Raw genomic sequence first — 23,684 nt, forward strand, 5'->3', positions numbered from 1 at the left:
TTAATGAAGCCATTACAGTGCAGCTATAATTTTGAGGCCAAATAACTTGGAAACGAGGTGATGACGTCAATGATTTTTCACCGCGTGGGTGATTAGGGACCCCCTGGGACCAATTTGGGTAAGTTTCCCAAAACCTAGGTGCCCAAATCCGTTTTGGAATGAACGGGTTGTTGACGTCATCAAAAAACCTTCAAACCCTAATATCTCTGCAACCGTTTGTCAAAAGTGCATGATCCTATACATTTTCTTGATCAACGTTTCAAGATCTATGCGATGAAGGCAACATGTATACAAATTTATATAAAGATTTTTTCGGTCTTTATGGGGCCATTGCTGACATCAGCAAAATTTTTAAACCCTTCCTTATATCTCATTACCCCCTCATATCAAAAGCACATCATCATATACATTTTCTTGATTAGCGCTTTAATATCTACGCAATAGATGCAACATGAAAACAAAATTCAAAATTTTTTTAATGGATAGGTTGCTGACGTCATCAAAATTTTTATCCTGCCTCAGTGGATTTTTCCACGGGCCTTATCGACTAGTTACTTTAATAATAGACTATTGTGTTTTAGAGAAAATAATTGCTTGGCGAGAAATTGAAAAGATCAGGGAAACTTTTTGTTTAAATAACAATAACCTGCGTGTGACGATGTTGAGAATACTTTCAGCGTGAAGTCTATAGAGTTTGTAAACAAAAGCAATTATAAGAATAAACTTTACTGTAATATTTTGAAGTAATTTAAAAGAAACACTGTTTAATTTTTATCTTAGAGGATAAACTTATTAAAAAAAAAATAGTTTTCAATGTTTAGAACACCATATATGTGATAAGACTCAAACCATCTTTGAACGGTGTACAAACAGATTCAACTTATTCAATTCCAAACCGAGTAAATTAGCTCAGTTTTAAAAATTTAATAAAGTCAGCAGTGCATAAAAATTTTTTTTTCAAAATCTTACCCGTTGCTCTACATATATATCACCCCTGGGATGATGGGTCATCACATCCTTTGATGATGGATCATGGAGATTAAGGGTTTAAAAAATTTTCCTGAAATCATCAAAGTCCCAGGTGGCTCCTAGTTACCCATGTGGAAGATAAAGTCAATTATTTCTAGTTGTTTCTAACATATTAGGCCTCAAATTTAAAAGTTCAATGCAAGTGCTTCACTATTTTGAAAAGTGCTGTTTACGTCAGTGTAATGATGCCGTGGTGTGTTTTCAGGTTTTTAAGACAGCGGGCGTCCAGCCTAGCTGCGCTGTCTCTATCTCTCTGTCTACTCTATCTATTTATCTTCTCAGATGATTTTAAAGATTCCGCCTTCGCTGGCGGAAATCAATAATATAATATATAATAGTAAATATTTTTTTACGAAGCAAGGAAACGATCGCCAATCACTCTGACCACTCCTATCATCAGCCGTCAGGATCATGGTCAGTCAACAAAATTTGTTGGTCAGTGACCATTGACCGGCCGTCATTTTAAGCGCTGTGCAACACAACTTAAATATAGTATACTGGTTAAAGTCATTTCTATACAAATTAGGATGTAAATTCTTGTAAAGCTAACTGTGCTGAAAATAAAAACATTTGTGTTAAAACACTTCTGTCTACCCATTCAATTCTATTTTAAATTTTTTTCTTAGCGCACACTACTTTACTTACGAGGTTAATAATAATTGAAGTATTATTTGTCGATATTGAAACTGAAAACTTGACTTTATTTAAATCATGGGTTTATATTAAGTTATAACGCGTGTATATGAATATTTTATATATACACAATTATTTATAGTGAGCTGTGCTTGATAAATAAGGTTAATAAAAACGGCTTTTCAAAAGCAATTGATGTAACAAAACTTTTTTACTCAGTTTTATTTAAAGCTATAAATATATGTATAACTGAAATGTGTTAATGGAAAGGATATATTATTATAATCAAGCAAATCATGAGAATTGAATGGAAACACAACAAACAAAAAGAAGGAATGATCGCTGACATTTAATTTTTACTATCACCAAAAAGATAGAGAAAGAAAATATTTATTATTGAAGATATTATTTTGGTTTGTCTGTTCAGTATTCATATTACTGAGGAAAGCTTATCATTTCTTGAACAAGATAGTTTAGTAGGCGATGTTTCGGGAGATCATTCTCCCATCATCGGGCAAAGTAAAATGATGTTGAGCATGTATTTATATAATTGCAGAGGGTCGAAATTCATAAAAATTAACCAATCAGAAACGAGCTGATAATTAACTTTGAATCAAAACTGCTTATATTAAGCTTTTTTCTTGTGACCACTTTTAACAGCAAATCGGGGTCCACACAACCATGGAATGTAGTGATAAGTACGCTGAATATTTTTCTTCTTGTAATGCAGTTGTGATATTACATGTCGTGCAAATGTGTGACCACATTAATCTTTTTAAGCAATTTTATACATAAAACAGAATTTGATTTGTTGCTGACACCTATAATTTGTGTTGTTGTGGCTTGTGGCCTACAGTACAGTCTGAATGTAATCTACAGCGTATACGCTAATATCACACCTTTGCGTGGAGGACGGTAGTCGTTTGTCTTTTGTTATTTAAATCCCTTAAGGGTTTTGCGAGTTTATATTTGCGTGTTAAAAAACAATGCGCTCGCGAAGAAGTATTGAAGCAATTATATTTCTTGTAATAGCGAGATGCATTGTGTAAATGTATTGATAAGCTATTCCCTTAAGTATTAGCGTGAAGTAATTAAATAATTAAAATCTTTCGCAAAGTTTATAATACACTGCGCGAGAATGTATTGTTCCAGCGCGTTTTATTTAAAAAACATATGAGAAGCATTGTTCACAACTATTAAATGACTCGCGTGTTTTTTTATTAAAAGAATACAACTACGGTTTATTTTTGTAAAACAAGTGGTGTATATTCTGAAATAAATACAATATCTACATTTCTTGATGAAAACATTTCCTTCTTAACAAACAACGTAAATGTAATCCTTCTGCATACTTTTTTATTGAAACAAATAAAAACATTTCTATCGCTGCTTTTTTGTTTTAAACTTTTAAAATGCGATCTTAAAAAAACATTTCTATCGCCGCTTTTCGTTTTTAAACTTTTAAAATGCGATCTAAACTTTTATATTTAATTACTGCAATTAAAAATTTCAATAGAGTTTGCGCAAAATAGATTGCTAAAATTGATCTTGCAACCTATTGTGATTAAACAATCGATCGTGTGGTGTCATTGTTTATCAGCAAGGCAATTATTTTCTTAAAAAAACAAAAGCTATTGCAATGTTATTGTTGTGTGTAACTATTCATGCGAGTTTCGCGTCCACGGTAGATTACATTCAGACTGTACTAAATATACTTGAGTATGACATTTTTTCTGCTTGCCTCGAATTAGAGTCGTTTTGGAATTGTAGCATAAATTAATATTTTTAACTAACAGGTTCTTCCTGATGGATGAAAATAGCCTTTCTTAATATCTGTCTTTTCTACTGTGTATAACTATTACCAAACACTATTTTATATACTTTATTCCGAGACAAGAAATTAACGCGAATCAAATTAACGGTCATGAAATTAACGCGGTTCAATCAAATTATTTTGTAAAAGGTAATTAATTAACGCGGTTGAGAATGATTCCTTTTAAAAATGCATTTAATTAACGCGAATTTGAGAATATGCAATATCATATTAAGCAAAAATTACAGCAACAGTCGAATCCACGGTGGTGAAATAAATGTTTTTGTTGTTTGGAAAGACAATGTTAAACATTTTTAGATAATTTTTCACTTAGATCAGAGTATGAAAATGTTACAAAAGCTATTTTAAAAAAGATCGTAAAAAAACACCATTCAGCTATCTCCAATAAGGAGGAAATAGCAGTAAATTTGTAAAAAAAATTTATTTTTATGTTTTTTAGGCTTTTATATATTATAAAAAAATCAGAAAATTAACAGTATTGTAATTAACGATTCATGAAATTTAAATTACACTGCATTTAATTAACGGCCATTAAATTAACACAAATTTTGAAAAACTGTGTTAATTTCATGACTCTTTAATTTCATGCAATAAGATAATCTGTTGCTATATGTTTTTTTCTAATTATTAGCATATTACGAATATGACCCAGATGCAGAGTCCCGGTGATTTAAATATTGAGAATATCCTTAATAAAGCAAGAGATTATGGTTCGAAAGAAACATTTGGAAAAGCCTGCTCTTATTACCTGTTTTTGTTTCACCATGAACCAAACTGTTGCAATTCTCTAAAGGATGAATTTTTGTTTGTGTTCACAAAATGGTTTGAAAAACTTCTCTTAACATGCAGTGTAGAAGATTTGTCTTCCTTTTTACAAACTGTCCTCGAAACCTGCCAATGTATCAAAACTGACATTGTATTAATAGCGTCTGAATTGTTGTTTCAATCGGAATATACGTTGGAAGCATCAAAATTGCTTGTATCCTGCAAATCTGTTGAAGATGTCAACTACACTTTGGAGGAGCATGTTGAGCAATTGCACAACTTTCTGATTGACCGATGGCATTTTAGAATGTTAAATGATAAAAAACGAAATCTGTCATATAGCGTAGCAATAAAAAGAGCTTTCCATGAAGGTTACAACAAGATTCTTGATGTTGGTTCTGGCACAGGGATATTAAGGTGATTTTAAGTTTTTAACACTTTTTAGGGTGCAAAATAATTAACAATTTTTCAGAAAAAGAGAACATTGGAAATGTTTAGTTTATAACCTTATGTTTATATACTGAGTTTTCACTGTGTTCATGCCCAGATTTTCAAGTCCCACAATTCTTAGCATGATATTTTTGTAGTTGTAGAGGATGAAAAGTTGTTAAAAAGTCTATATTTCCGCAGAATTCACAAAACTTTACGAAAGGTTAATTTCTTTTAAAGGACTAGCAAAACTGCTTATTAATAGTTTCAATCTACACAATCTACAGCAATCTTATTCTACATCCAGTTTTCATGATTTTTAAACGATATCGGGCGATCTTTTCGCTTTCTACGATGCTGTTTTGACTGTTTTTAAACCATTTACATCAATCTTTTAGCATTCTATATGATCTTGTTTTGTTATTTTTTGTGACGAAGAATGCAGATATAAATTTAAAGTAATTTCTTTAGAATAAGTTTCTTTAGAAGTGTGTTTCATTATCGTTTTCAATTCGTTTCGTATTCAATTCTTAATTGTTTTGAAAAAAAGTAAAATTAACTCGTTTCAACACTTTGTTGAATTCGTCTCAGTTACAAATGTTTCAAAATCGCTTCTAATATGTTTGTCACACATCAATTTTGTAAAGAAGTAATTATCTGCATTCTTTGTCACAAAAATAAGAAAACGAGATTGTCAAAAGGGAAACCATCACCAAACGGGATCATAGAAAGCGAAAAGATCACCTTAGGTCGTTTAAAAAACGGTGCAAGGTGAAACTATGAATAAACAATCAAAGAAGTGAAAAAGGATTGTATGAAAATTAAATAATTTCACATATTAAATTCATCATGTTTTTTAATTTCTTTGGGAAAGCAATTTGTTATAGTTCTCGTTTTATATAATTCATTCCAAAATTTGTTTCTATAGAATCATTTCAAAATAGTTTTAAAATAATTTTTCAATCATTTCTTTTTCATTTCCACTTCGTATCATTTTTGACCGTACAGTCGTTTTAAATCGCTTTGCGTTCTTTTTATGAAATGATCTGTAAACGATTTAAAAAAATGAACGAAATTGATGGTGGAGAGTCCCTTTATAACAAAAAGAGATTTTTTTAAAAATTCCAGAGGATTTGATGAACAACTTTTTATTTTCTCTAACAAGAATCCCTTTATTGGTCTATGTGTGCCCAACCAGTGGTACTTTGTAAACTTTTTTTTAACTAATATTTTTGCTACATATAGCTTATTGGCCACAACAAGTGGTTTTCAAAAAGTTTATTCCTGTGAAACATCAAATGTTATGTGTGATATTCAACAAAAGATTTTAACTGCAAATTCTGGTAATGCTGTTAAGTTAATAACAAAAATGTCTTCAGATTTGATAGTTGGTCAAGATATCAGTGAAAGGTAGGTAATATTCATTTTGTTGTTAATTAACTTATTCGCTGACTCAGCATTCACATTGGCAATTGCTGAGTGTTGATGAGAATTAAAATGCTGAGCAATTGTTTAAAATTTTTAGCATCAATTTTGGGGGCATTAGGTTACTGTATTATATTTGTTTTGAAATTCAAGGGTGGACTATTTTCAAATTTAAGGTAGGATTCACTTTTACTTTTTTATCTTGAAGTTAACAATATTATCTATACACTTCATGTACTCCCCTGTTCAAGTGTTCAAGTGTAATTTTGAAAGTAGTTATTAACAAAAACCTTTGTCACACACTATAGACCTTGAGGAGAAGATGCCAAAATAAAATGGATGTTTTTATTCTGATGTCAGCATTTCTATGTTGAGGTATAAAAAACAGCACAATCATAAAAAATAAAAAACTTTATTAAAAAATGGTATGGTTTTCTATTTTTTATGATTTACTGTTAAAGTTGAAACAATTAAAATTTAAAAATATAAACATTAGGAAAAGTAATCATCATTCATCATTCTCGGCTTAACGTCCATTTTCCATGCTAGCATGCGTTGGACAGGTATATAAATGACCCTCTTCCAATCTGATCTAGACTGTGTTAGATCTAAACTCAACTTCCTCTGTATCAAGTCTGTCCTTATAACCTCCTGCCAAGTCTTTCTCGGTCTGCCTCTGGGCTTTGCCCCAGGAACTATCAAGTCTCTACACTTTCTTACCCAATTATCCTCCTCCATTCTTTCCAAGTGCCCCAGCCAATTCAATCTTCTTATCTGGATAACATCTTTAATTCTACGGAGACTTAGCCTGCTTCTTAGCTCATCTGAACTCTTTCTGTCTCTCAGACTGGTGTTACACATCCACCTAACCATTCTTATATCATTCCTTTCTAAACAGTCAAGATCTTCCTGCTTCACTGCCCATGTCTCACTAGTGTACAACATAACACTTCTTACACAGGCCTCATACAACTTACCTTTTGCCTCAATTGACAGGACTCTGCTAGTCAACAAAGGAAGTAACTCTCTGAACTTTTTCCAAGCAGAACCTATCCTGCAAGTAACACTTCTTCCAACACCCCCTTCACTGCCCAACATATCACCTAAGTAACAGAAGTTCTCAACTATCTCTAACGAGCCACTGTTGTACATCATTAAAGCTGGAAATACTTCATTCTCTATAATCTCACCTTTGCAACGCTTGCATACAAACTGAATGTCAGCTCTTAACCTTCCACTAATACTACTGCACTTCTTATGTACCCAATGCTTGCAGTAAATCATAGGAAAAGTAAAACATTGAGAGAAAGGACTTTGAAGGTGTTAACTGAACAAAAGATTTTATTTTTAAAATTAATTTTTTTAAGTCAACTTATCGCCTTACGAATTATTCGATAAATGCATTCACAATCACTAAACCTTATAAACCTTTTAAGTAGTAAACGAAAAAACTTATTATCACTTTACATTGTTTTGTTAACTAATAAAACAAAAACAAACAAAATCAGTAGTATAATCATATTTAACTGAATCTGTACTCCCTAATGTGCACTTTTTCTTTTCAGAGTACCACTGATTGTTACAGAAATTTTTGATTGTGGTTTGCTGGGTGAAGGAATTATTCCAACAATCATAAACGCATGGGAAGATCTTCTGGAGCTAGATACTGGGAAGGTGTGTATGTGTGTTTTAAATCTGAAAAGTTATTTAATTTAGCCATTATTGTTCTCAACGATATAAAAGATCTTTGAAAACTAAGAACATCTTGTTTTAGATTGGGGTTTTTGAACAGCATTAAGTCGATATAGTAAGTAAGTATAGTATGTAAAGAGAAAGTGTGGAAATCTAAAAGAAAAAGGCTGCAAAATGTTTGTTTTAATGTTGAGCTGTGTTCGGTGCTTTTGTGGTTTTTCTGCATCCCAATGTGTTCTGACTAAAATGTTACTGCTCTATATGCTTGCTATTAGCCAAAAGCATAATGTGAGCTATTAAAACCTGCAAGTATAGGATAGAAGTTTGTGAAAATAAATGTAAGGTGCTCAATCAACATGGGTCTAATGCTTCTGTGAGTTAAATGGTTTTGTCACATAACTTCTAGTTATTAAAGGGGCACTCCAAGGAAAAAAAATATTTAAAAAAAATGTTATTTTGAGAAGGCAATACATAAATATGTCAAAATAAACCTTTTCCAATCGTTAAAAATCTTTATTTATACCTTTATCAGACTGTAATCGGACTGCATCTTCAATTTCAAATAAATTTGCAAGGCTGCGTAAAGTTGAGAAGACTAAGTCTGAATAAGTGAGCATACATCACATCATGCAAAAAGTCGGTCAGCTCAGCAGCACACCTTCTAAAAGTTTGTTTACTTACTGTTTACATTGTTTGTTGATAAGACGTCTTGTAATAATGACAAAGATTATAACTCAGAAAACTTAGAATCGGATAATTTTCTTCACGAAAAAGACTTTACAAAGCTACAGCCATACAACTTTGAACCTCTTGTGTCTCACAAGGGAGAAATTAATTATGATGCAAAGTGACCAGGTGTCTTTTACTGACTCAAAGCAACGTTCTTAGCAAAATTTTTAAAAATAAAATAGAAAAAAATAAAAATAAAAAATGTATATTTAATCGCTTTTTTTTACATTATTTTCGTCAAAAAACTTTGTCATTTGCTTTAGTGAAAAATCTTTCTTACTTTACAAGCCATTTTTTTTCCACATTTCAGCAATATCATTTCTCCGCACCTGCCTTTTTGCGCACAAATGCAAACATATTTTATGTAATGTTAAAATTTTCTCTGTGATGGAGAACCATTGAAATGTGTGATCGAACGATCGAATAATGTTCGTGTCGTGATAAATTGGTAAAGCGGGGGTATTAATATTGGATAAATAAAAATCATTCTTATGATTATGGTATAGGTCATAAATGCGTTGCAGAAGCTACTGATTTATAAGTGTTTGTTTTGACAATGCTGTTTTAGAAACTGCATCAGCAACATTACATGCAGCGTTAAACAGTAACAAAGATTGAAGAAAATGGGCACATTTACCCCCTGAAAATATTTGGCAGGTCCTTTCATCAAAAAAGCTTCTTTTTTGAAAAACAATAGAAACTTGAGCGCTACGAAAGATACATGTGTAACTAGAAAACGTTTTGGCGGTGTTTCTATTAGAAATTGGTATAATGTTTTTTTATTTAATATAAAAATGTACAAAACGTTATTTGGTTGTGATCTGTGGATACAAGTACAATTAATGAAATGAGAAGAAATGAGAAACTTTGATCTCGTTAACTAGCTGAAATGGCATATTTACGAAGATCTCTTTTAAAAGAACTATCTGTAAAGTGCGACAAACAAATATAAAAACTTTGATCGGTTGGTAGATCACCTGCACAACGTATTTTGTTTAGCCATTTTTGTCTGAGTTCTTTCTTTTTCACAGACGGGATTCTGTGAAAACTGACTTCTTTACACTTCTCTGATCAATTGGTACATTGAAACGCAGAGCAACTAACCATTTTTTAAAGATTTAAACGTAAATCACATACAGAAAGCGATTTAAATATAAGCTATAGGTCTTAACATGAACGTTCTCTGTGCTCGCTTAAATGCACGATGCGATGTCATTATTTATAATCGTGTCCAGTCCTAAATGATATCTAGCCTGTCTGTTTTTTATGAGAAAAAAAATTGAATATGCAAAGCCTAGTACAACAATTTGAAATAAGAAAACAAGTGAAGTAAGGTTTTTTTGATTTCTTATGGTTTTCTGAGTAACGTATAAAACAAAAAGAACAAAGTGATTTTACTGGAGTTACCCTTAAAATAATAATATTAAAAAAATGGTCAGGTATATTGAGACAACCAGAAAACGTTTTCCTCTAATGTGTTTTCTATCTTGTTTCAACCAATGTCCATTATGGAGATTTGACAGATTTAAATTGTCAACGTTTTGTCTAAATTTTCAAAATAGGATTACAAATTCATTTTTTGACAAGCAACACTTCAGCATTATGAAAACTTAGAAAGTGTTTGCCTTTATGTTAAGCATGCACAAAACAGTGTAAAAATTGAAAAGTATTAAAACCTATAATAAAGAAAAAAATGTTTGTGGAAGAACTTCTTTCGTTTTATTTTCTTTGTAAAATATTTGCATTTTACAGGAAAAACTTAGCACTTCTACAAAATTTGAATTTTTTAAAATTAGAACTTGTTTTTTAAATTTCGTCTTATAGCAGTGACATTTTTAGAGAGGGTTTCTAATTGGAACATTTTGCAGGGAAAAACGTTGACCTTTATTTTGGGGCGGATAAATTGTTGCGAAAACCGCAAGCTTCTTTTACAAACCCCCTTAAAAGGGGGTTTGTGAACCTTCAATTATTTTCCTTAAAAGTACTCAGTTATGTGTAAAAAGTTGAAAAATCAGAACTATAACACTGGAAGGAGGAAGCCGAATTAGTTTTACTTTTTAAGTAAAAAAGAATATACATAATTATGCGACAAACACTTTATAATATAGTTTTCCAATTTTTTAGTAACATCGCTAGCAATAACATCACTAGACAAAACCTAAAAATTTCATTTGAGTAGCAAAAAGTTTTTTATATTAAATATTTCACTTGCCAAATTGTGCTCAGTCAATTTTTTTTCTACAATAAAGTATATTTTTGTAGTTTTTATGTTCTTTACGTGGTCTTTAATTTTAGGTGATACCGCAATCAGCAGTTGTTTATGGTGTATGTATAGAATGTGAAGAGCTCAGAAAACACTCTTTGTAAGTTTCAATTCAATTTTTTAAACTAAATTTGTAAATTGTAGAGCAGGGTTTTTGCTCAGCGTTTTTAAGCTTCTATTTTAGCTTGAAGCAAATTCCAGAACAAGTATATATTATTTATTTCCAATTTAGGTAGAAAAATATTTGCAAAAAATATCTTTTGCATCTTTTAAAGATGATACTCCACTGGTTTACGCTGTTTTTATAGGAAAAAATTTTTTATAGCTTTGATTACGTAAGAAATATATGCTGGATGCATGCTCCAATCATGTAGTATTATTAAAGTACAATGATTTATGTAATGATGACGTATCGTTAAGAGGGAAGTCTACCTGTTTATATTTTCCTTTAGTTACGAAATGCGAAAAAATATCTTCCTTTATGGCTCTAAAGATCCTGGTGATGTGAATGAACAGCCATATACAACCGAACATATGAAGAGAATTAAGGGAGGATTTAAAGAACTATCGAAACCATTTGTTGTCAAAAGTTTCGATTTTAATGATCCTAAGGTATGGGTTTTTAAACATGTGCTTCTATAGTGTTGCCCCTCTGTGGAGTAATAAAAGATGTTAAAAGAGTAAAATAAAAAAAATTGACAGTTGACCAGAATTTTACATGTAGTAAAGGACCCAAACGAATTGTGACCAAATGCAGTAGTGGCTTTAGATGTCACTTATAAAAAGAGTATTTCAAATACAATTATTTTGCGTCTGCAAGAAATTTCATGGGAACACCTTAATAGTAGTCAAGGCATTTTAAATTATGTTGATTCCTTCTTGTTTTAGATTTTTACCCGTACTTTCCCTTTTTACAATAACAAACTGAGCTCTGTTATTGTATAAATTTTAAACAAATTCTGTTATTGTTGATTACTGTTTGTTGTTATCTTTTATAGAGTCTTCAAGATGCCTTAAACAAAACTACTAAACTTGATGTTCCAATTTTGACTGAAGGCACTGTTGATGCTATTATGGTATACTTTGTTCTTCATCTTGACGACTCTATACGACTCAACTCCAGTCCGAATTCGGATAGCTGTTGGGAGCAAGCAGTGTATGCTGTTCATCGTATGAAGACTGTGAATGCAGGTATGTACAATCTAGCCATGTCGTTCCAACTTGTTTTACATGCATGTATACGAATACGCATTAGGTAAAAACATAAACATCAATTATTTTATTTTTTTATTCAAACCTCTCTTTTTGTCAGGATTTAGTTTGTTCATCAGCATTTCCAATCAGGGTGAACCATTTCCAGTAAAGAATGGGAACATGGATGTTCTATGATATTCTGATAAGCAATATATGTGTGCATCACTTTTTTCTTAGTATAGTGTAGTGCATAGTCATGTGCAATACAGTTCATTGCTAATGGGATCATGCAGACTTTAATAAAAATTCAGAAAAATCTCAAAAGGAAATGCTGTGCCAACCCTGTTAACTTTTACTTTATGTTGTTTTTTAAATATCTATCGACTTACAGAAAGATTATACTAGCTTTTGACTATTATGTATAAGGCTTGTATTTTTATTTAATTCTAGGCACTCAAATTCAACTTGAAGTCACTTGTTTAAAAGAATTTTTATTAGTAGAAGTTGCTGAAGCTGTTAACATTAAGAATTCTAGCTGTAACTGTGCTGCGTCTGGGGAAGATACAACCAATGTCACGGGCAGTGTGGATCATTCCCAACGTTATGCGTCCCCCTGTGAATGTTTGAAAATACACCGAATAGATCGCCGCTTGGTAGCCAGGTTGAATGATGCAATGTATATAAATAGATATACTCAAGTGATATCACAAACAATAGAACGACTGAAACTAAGAAAAGCTAAATTGGACGTTTGTTTGATATGTTGTGAAGTTTCCTTGTTTCCGTTTATTGTCAGTGAGATGGGTATGTATAATTCTTTTGTTATCTCTCTTTTTCTTAGGATTAGGCTTTTTTTAACGCATTCATTTTTACACATCACCTGCTGCCAGGAAGTACCTCCCAAAGAAAGTTGGTTTGCAAATTTTGAACTTTTGTAACAGTCTGGGTAAAATTTTTTTGAATTTCCTTAAAGTTATATCCTGGATTAGTGTCGTTTTTCTTAACAGGTTGCCATAATTTGTATCTGCTTGAACCTTCGCAAACGTTGTTGGAGATTTTGCTTCAGGAATACAAATCACTGTTCAAAAAAGTTCAAGTATTGTCCAGACCATTAGTGGATGGTGAGAAGATTTTATTCATTAATTTATCTATGTGTCCGTTGTTTTTTTTCATCCGTCCGCCTATAAGATTTTATTATTGTTCTGTTTCTATCATGACCTTAGGATCATGTTTGCATGGGACAATAATAATATGAGTTGTGATAAATTACTGACCAGAGCGACGTTTCTTGTTTGGTTGTTAAAAAACACAAAAATTAGAACTTGACAAGACACAAAGGTATTCATAGAGACTATATGTGTACAATTTATTTTAGTAGTGGAAGCCACCCTTTACGAATAATATTCTGATATATTTACAAGCTGCCCATACTAGAGTTAGGATCCTAATTATTTGGCAGCTACATGTACTTAATTCATTTTAGTTGTTTAAAAGCTGCTCAAATTTATTTCCATTGTAAGCAGGGGTTGACACCCCTTCTGTAAAACTTCTAAATTTACCTCAATTTTGGAAAGTTTCCCTAAATCTCCTTGATAAGTAGGGTTTTTTTTACAACTTTCTCTTCAAATCTTCTCAATTTCAGTTAGGTATCCTAGTTCAGTCTGTCGCATCTTTTATTTCCAAAATTTTTGCTCTTTACTCATGGCATTACTTTTAAAAATATCCACAAAAATTCTTAGTTCTCCTGTAAGAATATGAAAATGTCCTCAAATTTCATCAATTATTTTATCAAAATACCGTCATCCTTTTTAAAAAAAGTTGGGAATTCTCATCAAAAGTCCTTAAGTCTCCTCAAATTTAACTAAAAAAGTTGCAACAATGGTAAATCCCAGATTAAAGATTTTTAGCGATTCTTATTTTTCCTGTGTTTTGAAATATTAGGGACAGATAATTTTTGTTGATAATTTTTGCATTTTTAAGAAGACGTTTTGCTTGTGTAAGTGTATTGTGATCGTAAAAAAATAACAAGTTTAGTAGTTCGGTTTAATCAAAATAGGCTGTGTGTGTTTTGCAATCTAAGTTCCTTAACTTTTTTCCTATTTCTTTTAAGAAATCTCTTTTTTGTGTTCTGTTGATATTAAAATCTTAGTGTTTTGTTATTTCTTAAGTAATTACTATTCATATATATTTATTTATTTTCTTGAATGAATATGAACGAATATATGAGAGGAAATTACGAATGGAAAGGAACCGGTGTTCCCATTATCTAATCACGCAAACATGCATGTTTCACGCGACTCTGCGTGTAGTAGTTTATCGCGTTGAATGCAGACATGCGTGAAATGCGGACATGTTATGTAAAACATTATTTTAAACTTTGATATCATTGGCTATGTCAGCAGATTGTTTTGTTTACTCTGCTTTGTCATTGCGTGAAACGTGGATTTTAATTGGTTAATCGTTATTCAATTATTGCATTACTTTAAAAGATGACTGTCGTGGAAATAGCGGTTACATAATTTTAAATTTTGCTTGTTTCCTGAAAAGGTTTTTTTTTAGAAGAAAAGCAAATGTCTGATGCCACTCAGAATGTGCTTTCGTTTATTTTCGTTACATGAGTTGTGTTGTTTTTCACGGTCCCTTTTGTCAAAAAACTTGAAAAAGCTTTTCCCCACCTGGTCTGACAGAGGACGGGCTTGTTAAGTACAAGGAAAACGATTTATATGCGTCCTCGTACCAATCATGGGATATACACCCACCCTAAGCTTTCTTATAGCTTAGGTTTTTCAAAGCAGAATTTGATGGGGATTTCACAAAGGTGATGTATGCAGAAAACTAGTCTCTTCGTGTGTTATTGACTAAACGGTAGAAGATATTACTGGACAACCCATATCTAGGTATTCTCATTCGATTTTTTAAGAACAATAAGGCTGGGAATAACTGAATAATATTTTCCTGTTTCTCTCTTTTTTCCTGGAATGAAAACAAAAACTTGGGAAGACACATTTTATTAAGGTAGAAACTTTGCGGAATAACTGTTGTTATTTTGCGAAATTTGTATTTAGATTTTGCATCCAAATGTTTGTATTCTTCTATATTTTCAGGCTGTGTAAATGTTAGAACACCTTAGGCTGAAATCAAATTTATCGGTTCTTATAAGCCATGCAAATTTGCGATTGCTTCTTGTTCTCTTTTACCTGTTTTTTCTTTTTGGGGCCGGGAGAGGTGATATTTTTCTCTTATAGGGATTCCATGTGTAAGCGACATATTCGTTTGGATATCTGATAGTGGTATCGTTTTACTGCGATGGAAATGTAGTGCAGCGTTTAATGCGTGTTGTAACTTCAAGAGAAATCAGAGAAAATTAGTCGTTAACCCGTGAAAAAATTCACGGGGTTGCCCGTCCTCTTTTTTATCGCATTTCGTGTTTCCGCAATAGACGACGGCTATTATTATAGAGATAAATTTATACGGAGAAATAACTAAATAATGTAATTCAAATTAAGGACTCGATAATTAAAATAACAATATCAGTGTCACTATTTTTTGCTTTTATAGACCTCTCTTGTAGTTCAATCAAATTTGACTTGGTCATATCGGAACCTGTTGATTACAATGGTTTATTAAAAGAACATTTCATTGAGGACCTGACCACGATAAAGTAGGACGCAGTAATGTTTATGCATATTTTTTTGGCTGTAAAATAATGTATTTTTAAGGACTTAAAACCCTAGTGAGGGCTAATGCTGAAAGGGTGTGGCTTTAGTTGACGCCTTGGTTTTTTTTATCTTAAATTACACAGTGAATACAGTTTGAGTGGAATATACTTTAACAATATTATGATTAATGTAAAGTATAAAAGCAGTCGTTGTTGAAGTGTTCTTCCGAATTATTGTTTTTGTTTTTGTTATTTTCCCGCGAATTAGATTAAATTCAAAATTTAGAAGAGGGGACGAACAACAAACTATTTTGTGGCATCCACGATAAAATTTATATAACTATAATTATTTATATTTCGTCAACATTTTGTACAAACCGTCATAAGTTCACCACTCTCGTTTTCCTGCATGTTTTAATATCGCAAGTGAGCGTCGCTACTTGTGATATTGAAAAGCTACCGTTCAATTTTTTTTAAATTTTTGAGATTTTTTCTAATAGGTCGTTGTGCTGTGTCGAGGAGACTGTTTATATTCCCGAAAAAGTAGACATATCTGCTATGTGTATATCGTCCGAACAGCTGTTGAAAGAAAATAGAGTAATCGATCAAAATGTTACCTTAGGGTTGAAAATTGATGAATTTATCAACAAATTCAAGGTATACAATTTGAATTATTACTTTTAAAATACTTTATTTTTAAATATAGATTTATTTTTTTCTTTCGTATGAAAGCCGAGATTGCATTTGGCGATGGTAGCTAGTGCCTTGTACGAAATTTCCATGTGCATAATCATCCTCCTCCACTTCAATTTAAACGGGCGTGGGCTACATGAAGCAAATCTATCATAGCATGCGAATGTTTTAACCTCAAATATGGTGTCCTAATTGCAAAACAAAACCTGTTTAAAACTTTTGGCCTGTTGCATTAGATTTTTATGTTTTAGAGATGTTATCACACATTCTTTGCATATTAATCTATCCTTCTTTAACGCGTTCTATTCTTTTCTTATCGACTTCTAAACTGCTATTCTTTGGTCTCCCACACGTAAAACCATGTCCCATACACATAAGAGTAGGAAGCGTAAAGTATCGGTGTCCTTTTGTCAGTTTGCAAAATGCACTGAATTTTATGTTTCCTTAGCAAAGTAAATGACGAGATATATGTTTTGGTTGTTTTTATTTCAATTTCCGCGTAAACAAGAAATAGAGTGAGAGAATTTTCATGTCTGGACAAAGGAATCGCTGAACATAAACATGTTGTAAATTAATAAAAATTAAATATTTAAAACCTTGAAGTCAGACTAGATGAATGTAAAAATGCTTGAATATTCATTATTCTGCACATAAAATCCGTTAAAAATTTTTGAATAATAATAAAATTTCCGAGAACGATGATTTTTTGCTAGTAGTGATACTTTGTCACGTCACAACCCATGAGTTTTGATTGTTAACAATTTATAGTGTTTTTAGATTTGCCTTGATAATATGGACTTTCCTTGTGTCCCTGTGCTTTCAGGAACGTTAAAATGGCAAACAAGATTATAGGAAAATCATAAAAAAATGTAGAGAAATAATTTAAAAACTTAGGATAGGCAGAAAAAGTTTTCATAATAGGCATTCTGTACACCAGTAGAAGTCTAATATGATAGCTCGAAATATCTAAAGAAAATAACGTCTGGAATAAAAAGACATGCTTTTCCCCTACAGAAAGCGGTGAGAAGATTAATCTTTTATATAACTATATCCGTTCGCGTTGTAAAAAATCATTGGAAACAGCTTTGCCTTTGGTTCTTTTGTGGAGTATTTCTTTCCCAGGGTATCTACCGGACCTTGAAGACCTTGATATGAGACTAGAAGATCTTGAAAACCTTAAATCTCCATCATTCTGCAGAGAAATATAAGTTTTTTTTTCTAAAATAATAGATTGTCTCTTATTAACTTCTTGCTTTTGCCCCCTTTTTTCTTGGAGGAGGGACTTAAGTCTTGGCAATGCCATTTTTTGCGTCTTTATCGTGTCTCTGTGTTTGAGGACCTCCAAATAAACAAAAATCTTAGAAAAAAACCCTAAAATAACTTTGAAGTTGTGAAGAAAAAAAAAATATTATTAAAAGCAAATTGTCTAATCAGAGTATTGTTGAGAATTAAGGTTTGGTAATTAATAATCGGTTTGTAATCAACAAACTACGACTACGAGTAATTGAGAGTAATTTATTCACACTTTGTAACCGTCATTTTCCAGTTGATTTTAACAAAAATATGACTGAAATATTTCTATTTTTGATTTGCTTGCCAAATTCAATTTGCTTGTTTACGTTCTTCAGTATTTCTAGGCGTCTACATGCATTTGGGTAACCCTTCACGTAGCATTAAACACAAGTAGCTAAGTTTTGTTAAGGTTACGGCCTGCTACCACTCCGAATCTCAACTTTTCTTTCGAGGTCGGTTACTGGAATCTGCTTAACAAAAGTCAACGTCCTGCAGTTAATGTCTTCCATACAAAAAGTTTTCTGAAGTAACCCTTTTATCAATGTGAGTAATTTTTTTTTTTCGTGAAAAAAAAGAGAAAGCTCGTTAAATCGCGCAATTAAATCTTTGTGGAAATTGTGTTTTTGGTGAATCCTATAAGCTATTTCTAGGAAATTAATTTCGTAAATGTCGGGAGTTTTAGCCAACTTCGCGATGGGAAATATGGATTCTTTTTATCCTGTTTCTTCAGCAGTCTTTAGTTTACGTCTTCTACATGAAAACCCTTTTAAAAAAACGGTATAAATTGAGAAATAAAATGTCAACAAATTGTTTTTTCGCGAAATATGCGAATTGTATATCTCACGAATTATTAGGCCTGTCAACGTGGCAAAAAAAATTTGTTCTGAAAGATTTCTCCCATAAATTTAATAACTTCACTTTGTTGCTGTTCGGCTACTGCTGTAATCAGGCAAAAACCAGTAACCTTTTTTCAGATGGAAGTAAAACAAAGGTTTTTGCGCGATAAAGTAAATGTTATTTGAAAAAGCAGTAACCTCTTCTTTTTTAAGGTGGAAATAACGAAGGTTTTTGCATGATGAAGTAAGAATGTTATTTCACATTGGAAAAACTGGTAGCAACTTTTATCGAAAAGTTGGTCATCAGCGAATAGGCTTACAAAATTTTTGTTTCAAGTATGTTTCTAATGGAGACTTGCCAAAAGGCTTATATGCATGTGTTAATTTTATTAAAGATTTGCTTAAAATTTAAAGTTTTTATCTTATTATAGTCACCTAAAGACTTTAATCAGAGATAAAAGTATCTTCTATTGACAGTAACGTTGATTCAGATTTTTTGTCAGATCTTCTGCAAGATTGAAATTTTAAAACAAGAATTTTTTTTCATATTTAATTAGATTTTGATATTTCTGTTTGCTAGACTCAATTAGTTCGCTTGAGTATGTATTACAAGCACCAATTTCATTAATTTAAATTGGAAATTTGATTAGAGTACCAATGTAATTCGAGAGAATGTTTTGTTGTCAAAGTGAAGTTGACACGTGTAAAGATAAAGATTTTGTCTGAATATTAACTCTACTAAACTGAGAAATCTCTGCAAATTTGTTGCTATTTATTGTATTAGTCAAACATACTTCTTTTGTCATCACTTTGTCTCCGATTAAATCATGCTGATTACGTCATTTGAAATAACAATGAATAAATAATGAGAAGCTGCTGATTTAGCATACAGGAATTAGTTGTAAGAGGAACCAGACAAATATCTTGTTTGTGAAGTTATTACACTTGAAAATTTACCCCTCTTTGTAATATTTACCTACCCACAATGTAATTACTTTTGGTAATTTTGAAAATTGGAGCGCGTTAACAGCTGAATGATTTCTTTTATTCTTATCGAGACTGTCCGTTTCTGTAATTACCTTCAGAATTGTCTATATTACGTCTTACGTCTGTCCGTCCGTCTGTCTGTCACGCAAAATGGTAGCTTAGCTGCGCAGGTAGCGAGACGCACGCAATGCGGCATAAAAAGGACGGGCGAACCCGTGGATTTTTCCACGGGCTAACGACTAGTTTTTTAAATATTCTTTACTGAAAGGATAACGATAATTTTCGCACTTTTCTATACATTGACGTCGAAATGAATACTGCGGACCATATATTATTTCCTATTAATTATAAAATTACTAAAACTAAGCACAGCTGTAGAATATCTGAGTATCTTGGATTGCCATTGGGATCAAGGTAACATGGATAATTTTGCCCTTCTTGAAATATGTTTTAGTTTTCTCTGGATTCTACTGTAACTTTATGATTTTTCGCAGACTTATCCGCTTTACGTTTAAAAACGTAATTTAGCGGAATCAGTCGTATTACAAAATAATGTCTAATAGGCAAAAAAAATATTTTTATAATTCTTCTGAAAGCACCAGAATGTCATGCACCCTTTTTACCTAAAATACAGAAAAAATATTTCGCTTTTACAAAAATCCGTCAGTGCTTTCTACTGAATCGCCTAACAATACGCTATGAAGTTTATGGAGAATTTGCCTCTTTATAGCAGAAGTCAAAATAAGTTAATGCCATATTACGCCGAATAGAGCAGTGGTGTATTTCAAATCAATCGTTGACCGTACGTTTAGAAAAAACAAAATTACACAGAAAACTCAGAAACAAGACAGCAAAATGTAAATATATACAGATTTTATGAGCAGTCTTTACATACATATGTGCTCTGAATGGATATTATTTGAACCCTTTATTTTCATCAAGAGGTAGCTGAACTTTTTTTTAAATTACCTGTGATATACAATTTTTATGTCTGGTTGCTTCTATAAGTTAAAAAGATATGGTCGTAACTTTTTTTATGTTATTTGATATGCGGAAATGAAATTTTGAAGCACATTGTGGACTACGCAATACGCGGTGAGGAAATGTTTCCTGATAGCATTTTTAATGTTCTATTTCATTTCAATTCTTTCCGCCAATATACCCGTATTGTAAAATCGCTCGGAAGGAGAAGTGTTCGGTATCTGTGGACACACTCATTTTTAATGTCTCAATTTCAATGTGGTTTTTGCGCCTATTTTTAATGGCGTTAATTATTGCACCAGGGCGTAAGAATAGGCTAGCGCTATTTGTTTAATTGTTTCTATTTCGCACCTTTGTTTGTTTGTGAGCCGAAATAGTAACTTCGATTAGCAACGGGCTAATATCCGTGAATTTTTCTATAGAATAAGAATTTTACCAGCCAATCAGAATCGGATTAATGCGATCCGGATGAAATATTCGCGAAAAATTAGTGGGTACGATCCTGAAGGGCCATTCTTAACTTAGTCTTGGATTAATTATACTCAATACTTGCGCATCATGAAAATATTAATAGCTATTGTGGATTTTTGATGGATGTTGTTTCGATCAATACGCAACTGATTTTCTTTTGTATTTTTAGTAGCTAGTATTTAATCTTTTGTGTGTGTTTTTTTTTCAGGTTTCTACCCATCCAGATGTTGATGCTAGCTCGTTACAACATCAAGCTCTTTCTGACTCATTTACTTGCGGTTGCATAGATATTAAAACACCTCTACAGTCAACTCAGGTAAATAATGTGCTGACTTTATGTTTATTGCCTTTCCTTTTCTTTTCTTTTTCTTTTTTCCATTTCTTTTTGTCGTGTAAGTGAATGCTAATCCGACCGAAAAAAAATGTTATAAGTCAACATATGACGAATAAAAAAGTCGCAAAATTAAAAAAGGTCGTGCTTGTAGGAACGTGACCGAAAGAATGAATGGCTCATTCAATAAAACCCCAGCGATTTTCTTCCCTCGTATTACTTGAAGCTGAATCAAATCCACAGGTGGGATCAAAAGAAGCCCCTGTGAGTCACGTCCAGAAGAAGGGCGAGATAAATAGCCCCCTTGTCTAAATGTCGTGCTGTGTTTATACAGTAATTTGGAGACACCGATTGGATTAAAATGATTGAGAAATCTCTCTTTGTGTTTTTCTAATATCCACCCACACATCGTGGAGTTGAAAAAATTCCGATTACTTTCAAAATATGGATGGCTGTATTGGGTTACTGACATAATTAAAAAGCATAATTGAAAAACTTGTTTACCTGCTTTATCCAGTTGTGGTCCAATTAATTTTTCTTTGTGTCGTGCTAATGAAGCATTGTTATTTTTTTTCTTTGTTGATTCTTTATATATGATTTATATTGATAGCGGGTTCCTCCTTGCATAGGTTAATTAATATAGCGATAGCGGTTGGACATCCCATTGAGTGCGTTGGCAGCTGAATAGGACGGAGATTAATTTCTTGTTGTTGTTTATGTGCAAACATCCGTTATTTTATTGTTTATGTCTGGTTACGAAAAATCGGAGATGACTTAATTTTCCGCAATATCTTAAATTTTGATGTCTAATCATCTATGGTGTCTCATAGCTCTCACATTTCTGAGTTAGTCTCACATAATTAAAGGAAATTCGCAGTCCTAGAGTAGAATCTAGTGCTTCTTTAACGCTCAACCTTGCTAACTTGACTGCCTTGCCGCCTGACTTTCTTAAACTTGACTACCCTTTTTTCATTTAGGATCTCGATTCATTCAATTTTACGCAAGTTAATTCCAAGGTTACCATAACAACGAGCGGTAAACTGACAGGTCTTGTTGTGTGGCATGATCTACATCTTTCTGAAATCGTAAGCATCTCTACGTCACCTTCGGATAAGGTATGGAAAGTGTTACTCAAATCTTTTGAGTTGTTGACTGTGCTCTGTTTTTACAATAAGTGCATCTCTTTTTATTTATTTATTTATTTTAGACACATTGGAATCAGTCGTGTGTAATTTTTTCCGAACAAAACATTGTTTCAGCTAATGACTGTCTTGCTGTCATGACAACGAGAAACAAAAGCAACTTACATTTTTCTTATTCGCGCTGACAGCTACTTCCAACCTGTTTTTTTAAATAACATGCTTTTGAAGTTTGTAATAAGTCATGTCAGAACAAAATTTGACCATGAATATTAAATTGTTGTCTTTTTTTTTCCAGTTCACTTTTTTTTTCGCCAGTTCACTTTTTTTTTTCGCCAGTTCACTTTTTTTTTCGCCAGTTCACTTTTTTTGCTAGCTGCATATAGCTATTTCATCTCCAATGGATAGGTAATTCTAAGTATGTATTTAAACCTTTATAAAATTTGAACTTTTTAAGATTCCGAGAAAGCATTTACCATGTTGATAACTTCCGTACTACACAACCTCGCTTTCAAAATGAGGTTCATGGCGACAACTCAGAAAATTAAATAGAATAACCAACAGGGAATTAGTTTTTACAGTAGCGTTGGAATGTAAAATATTGCCTTCAAATTGTAAGTTCCTTCGTGTTTTGCAATTATTCAGGTAAGAAGTAACGGTGCAATATTAAAATGTACATAAGTGGCATGTTTTCGTTTAAAAATTTTATATTTTATTATATATCAACAGTAATAAATTATTATTTAAAAATTATATATTAGCTTCTCCATTTGATTAACATATTTACAGCCCCGTCTAAACAGGGATAGAAAGTTAAGCAGGGTAGGCATGGTATACACGATGCGAATATTGCTAATTTTTTTAAGTTTGTTTTCAGAGATCCGTCGCACGAGCAAACGTTTTTTAAAGATGGTGATGTGTACCCAATGTCGTCATCGTGCATGACACAGTGATAACACATGGCGTTCACGCACCAATAACACGTGCACACGGAAATACACGATTTCGTGCGATACAAACATGAATTACATTTGCTTCTGTTGTCAAAGTTCTCCCGAGTATTCGAGCTTACGGTGTTACCGTTAACGTCTTTACGCGTTGACTGATTCGATTTATAATTTGCGGTAGGTTGGTTAGTGATGACAGTTTGTCCTTGGTTGTTTGTGGTGTAGGTTTTATTTGTATAATATTTTGGAAACAGCATCTCCGAATGTTTGGTGTGTTTTACCATGGGCATTTCGTCGCTGGGTGAACTCATTTCAATACTCGATGCTGGGCTGTTTGGCGATGAGGGTTCGTTTG

At 32.3% G+C, this 23,684-nt stretch overlaps 1 protein-coding gene across 1 annotated transcript; it reads left to right on the plus strand.

Annotated features, from left to right (window-relative positions):
- Positions 1-4,007: 4,007 nt before the first annotated feature.
- Positions 4,008-22,659, plus strand: LOC130654115 (protein arginine N-methyltransferase 9-like). The gene is made up of 13 exons (XM_057456644.1): positions 4,008-4,678; positions 5,936-6,100; positions 7,681-7,789; positions 10,832-10,899; positions 11,252-11,411; positions 11,798-11,990; positions 12,444-12,797; positions 13,001-13,114; positions 15,552-15,654; positions 16,152-16,308; positions 21,121-21,228; positions 22,221-22,358; positions 22,451-22,659. The coding sequence occupies exons 1-13, from the start codon at positions 4,140-4,142 to the stop codon at positions 22,568-22,570; spliced, it is 2,328 nt and encodes a 775-aa protein (XP_057312627.1). The 5' UTR covers positions 4,008-4,139; the 3' UTR covers positions 22,571-22,659.
- Positions 22,660-23,684: the final 1,025 nt, after the last annotated feature.

This window comes from Hydractinia symbiolongicarpus, chromosome 8 (assembly GCF_029227915.1).
Source record: "Hydractinia symbiolongicarpus strain clone_291-10 chromosome 8, HSymV2.1, whole genome shotgun sequence".
In the NCBI taxonomy this organism is placed as follows: domain Eukaryota; kingdom Metazoa; phylum Cnidaria; class Hydrozoa; order Anthoathecata; family Hydractiniidae; genus Hydractinia; species Hydractinia symbiolongicarpus.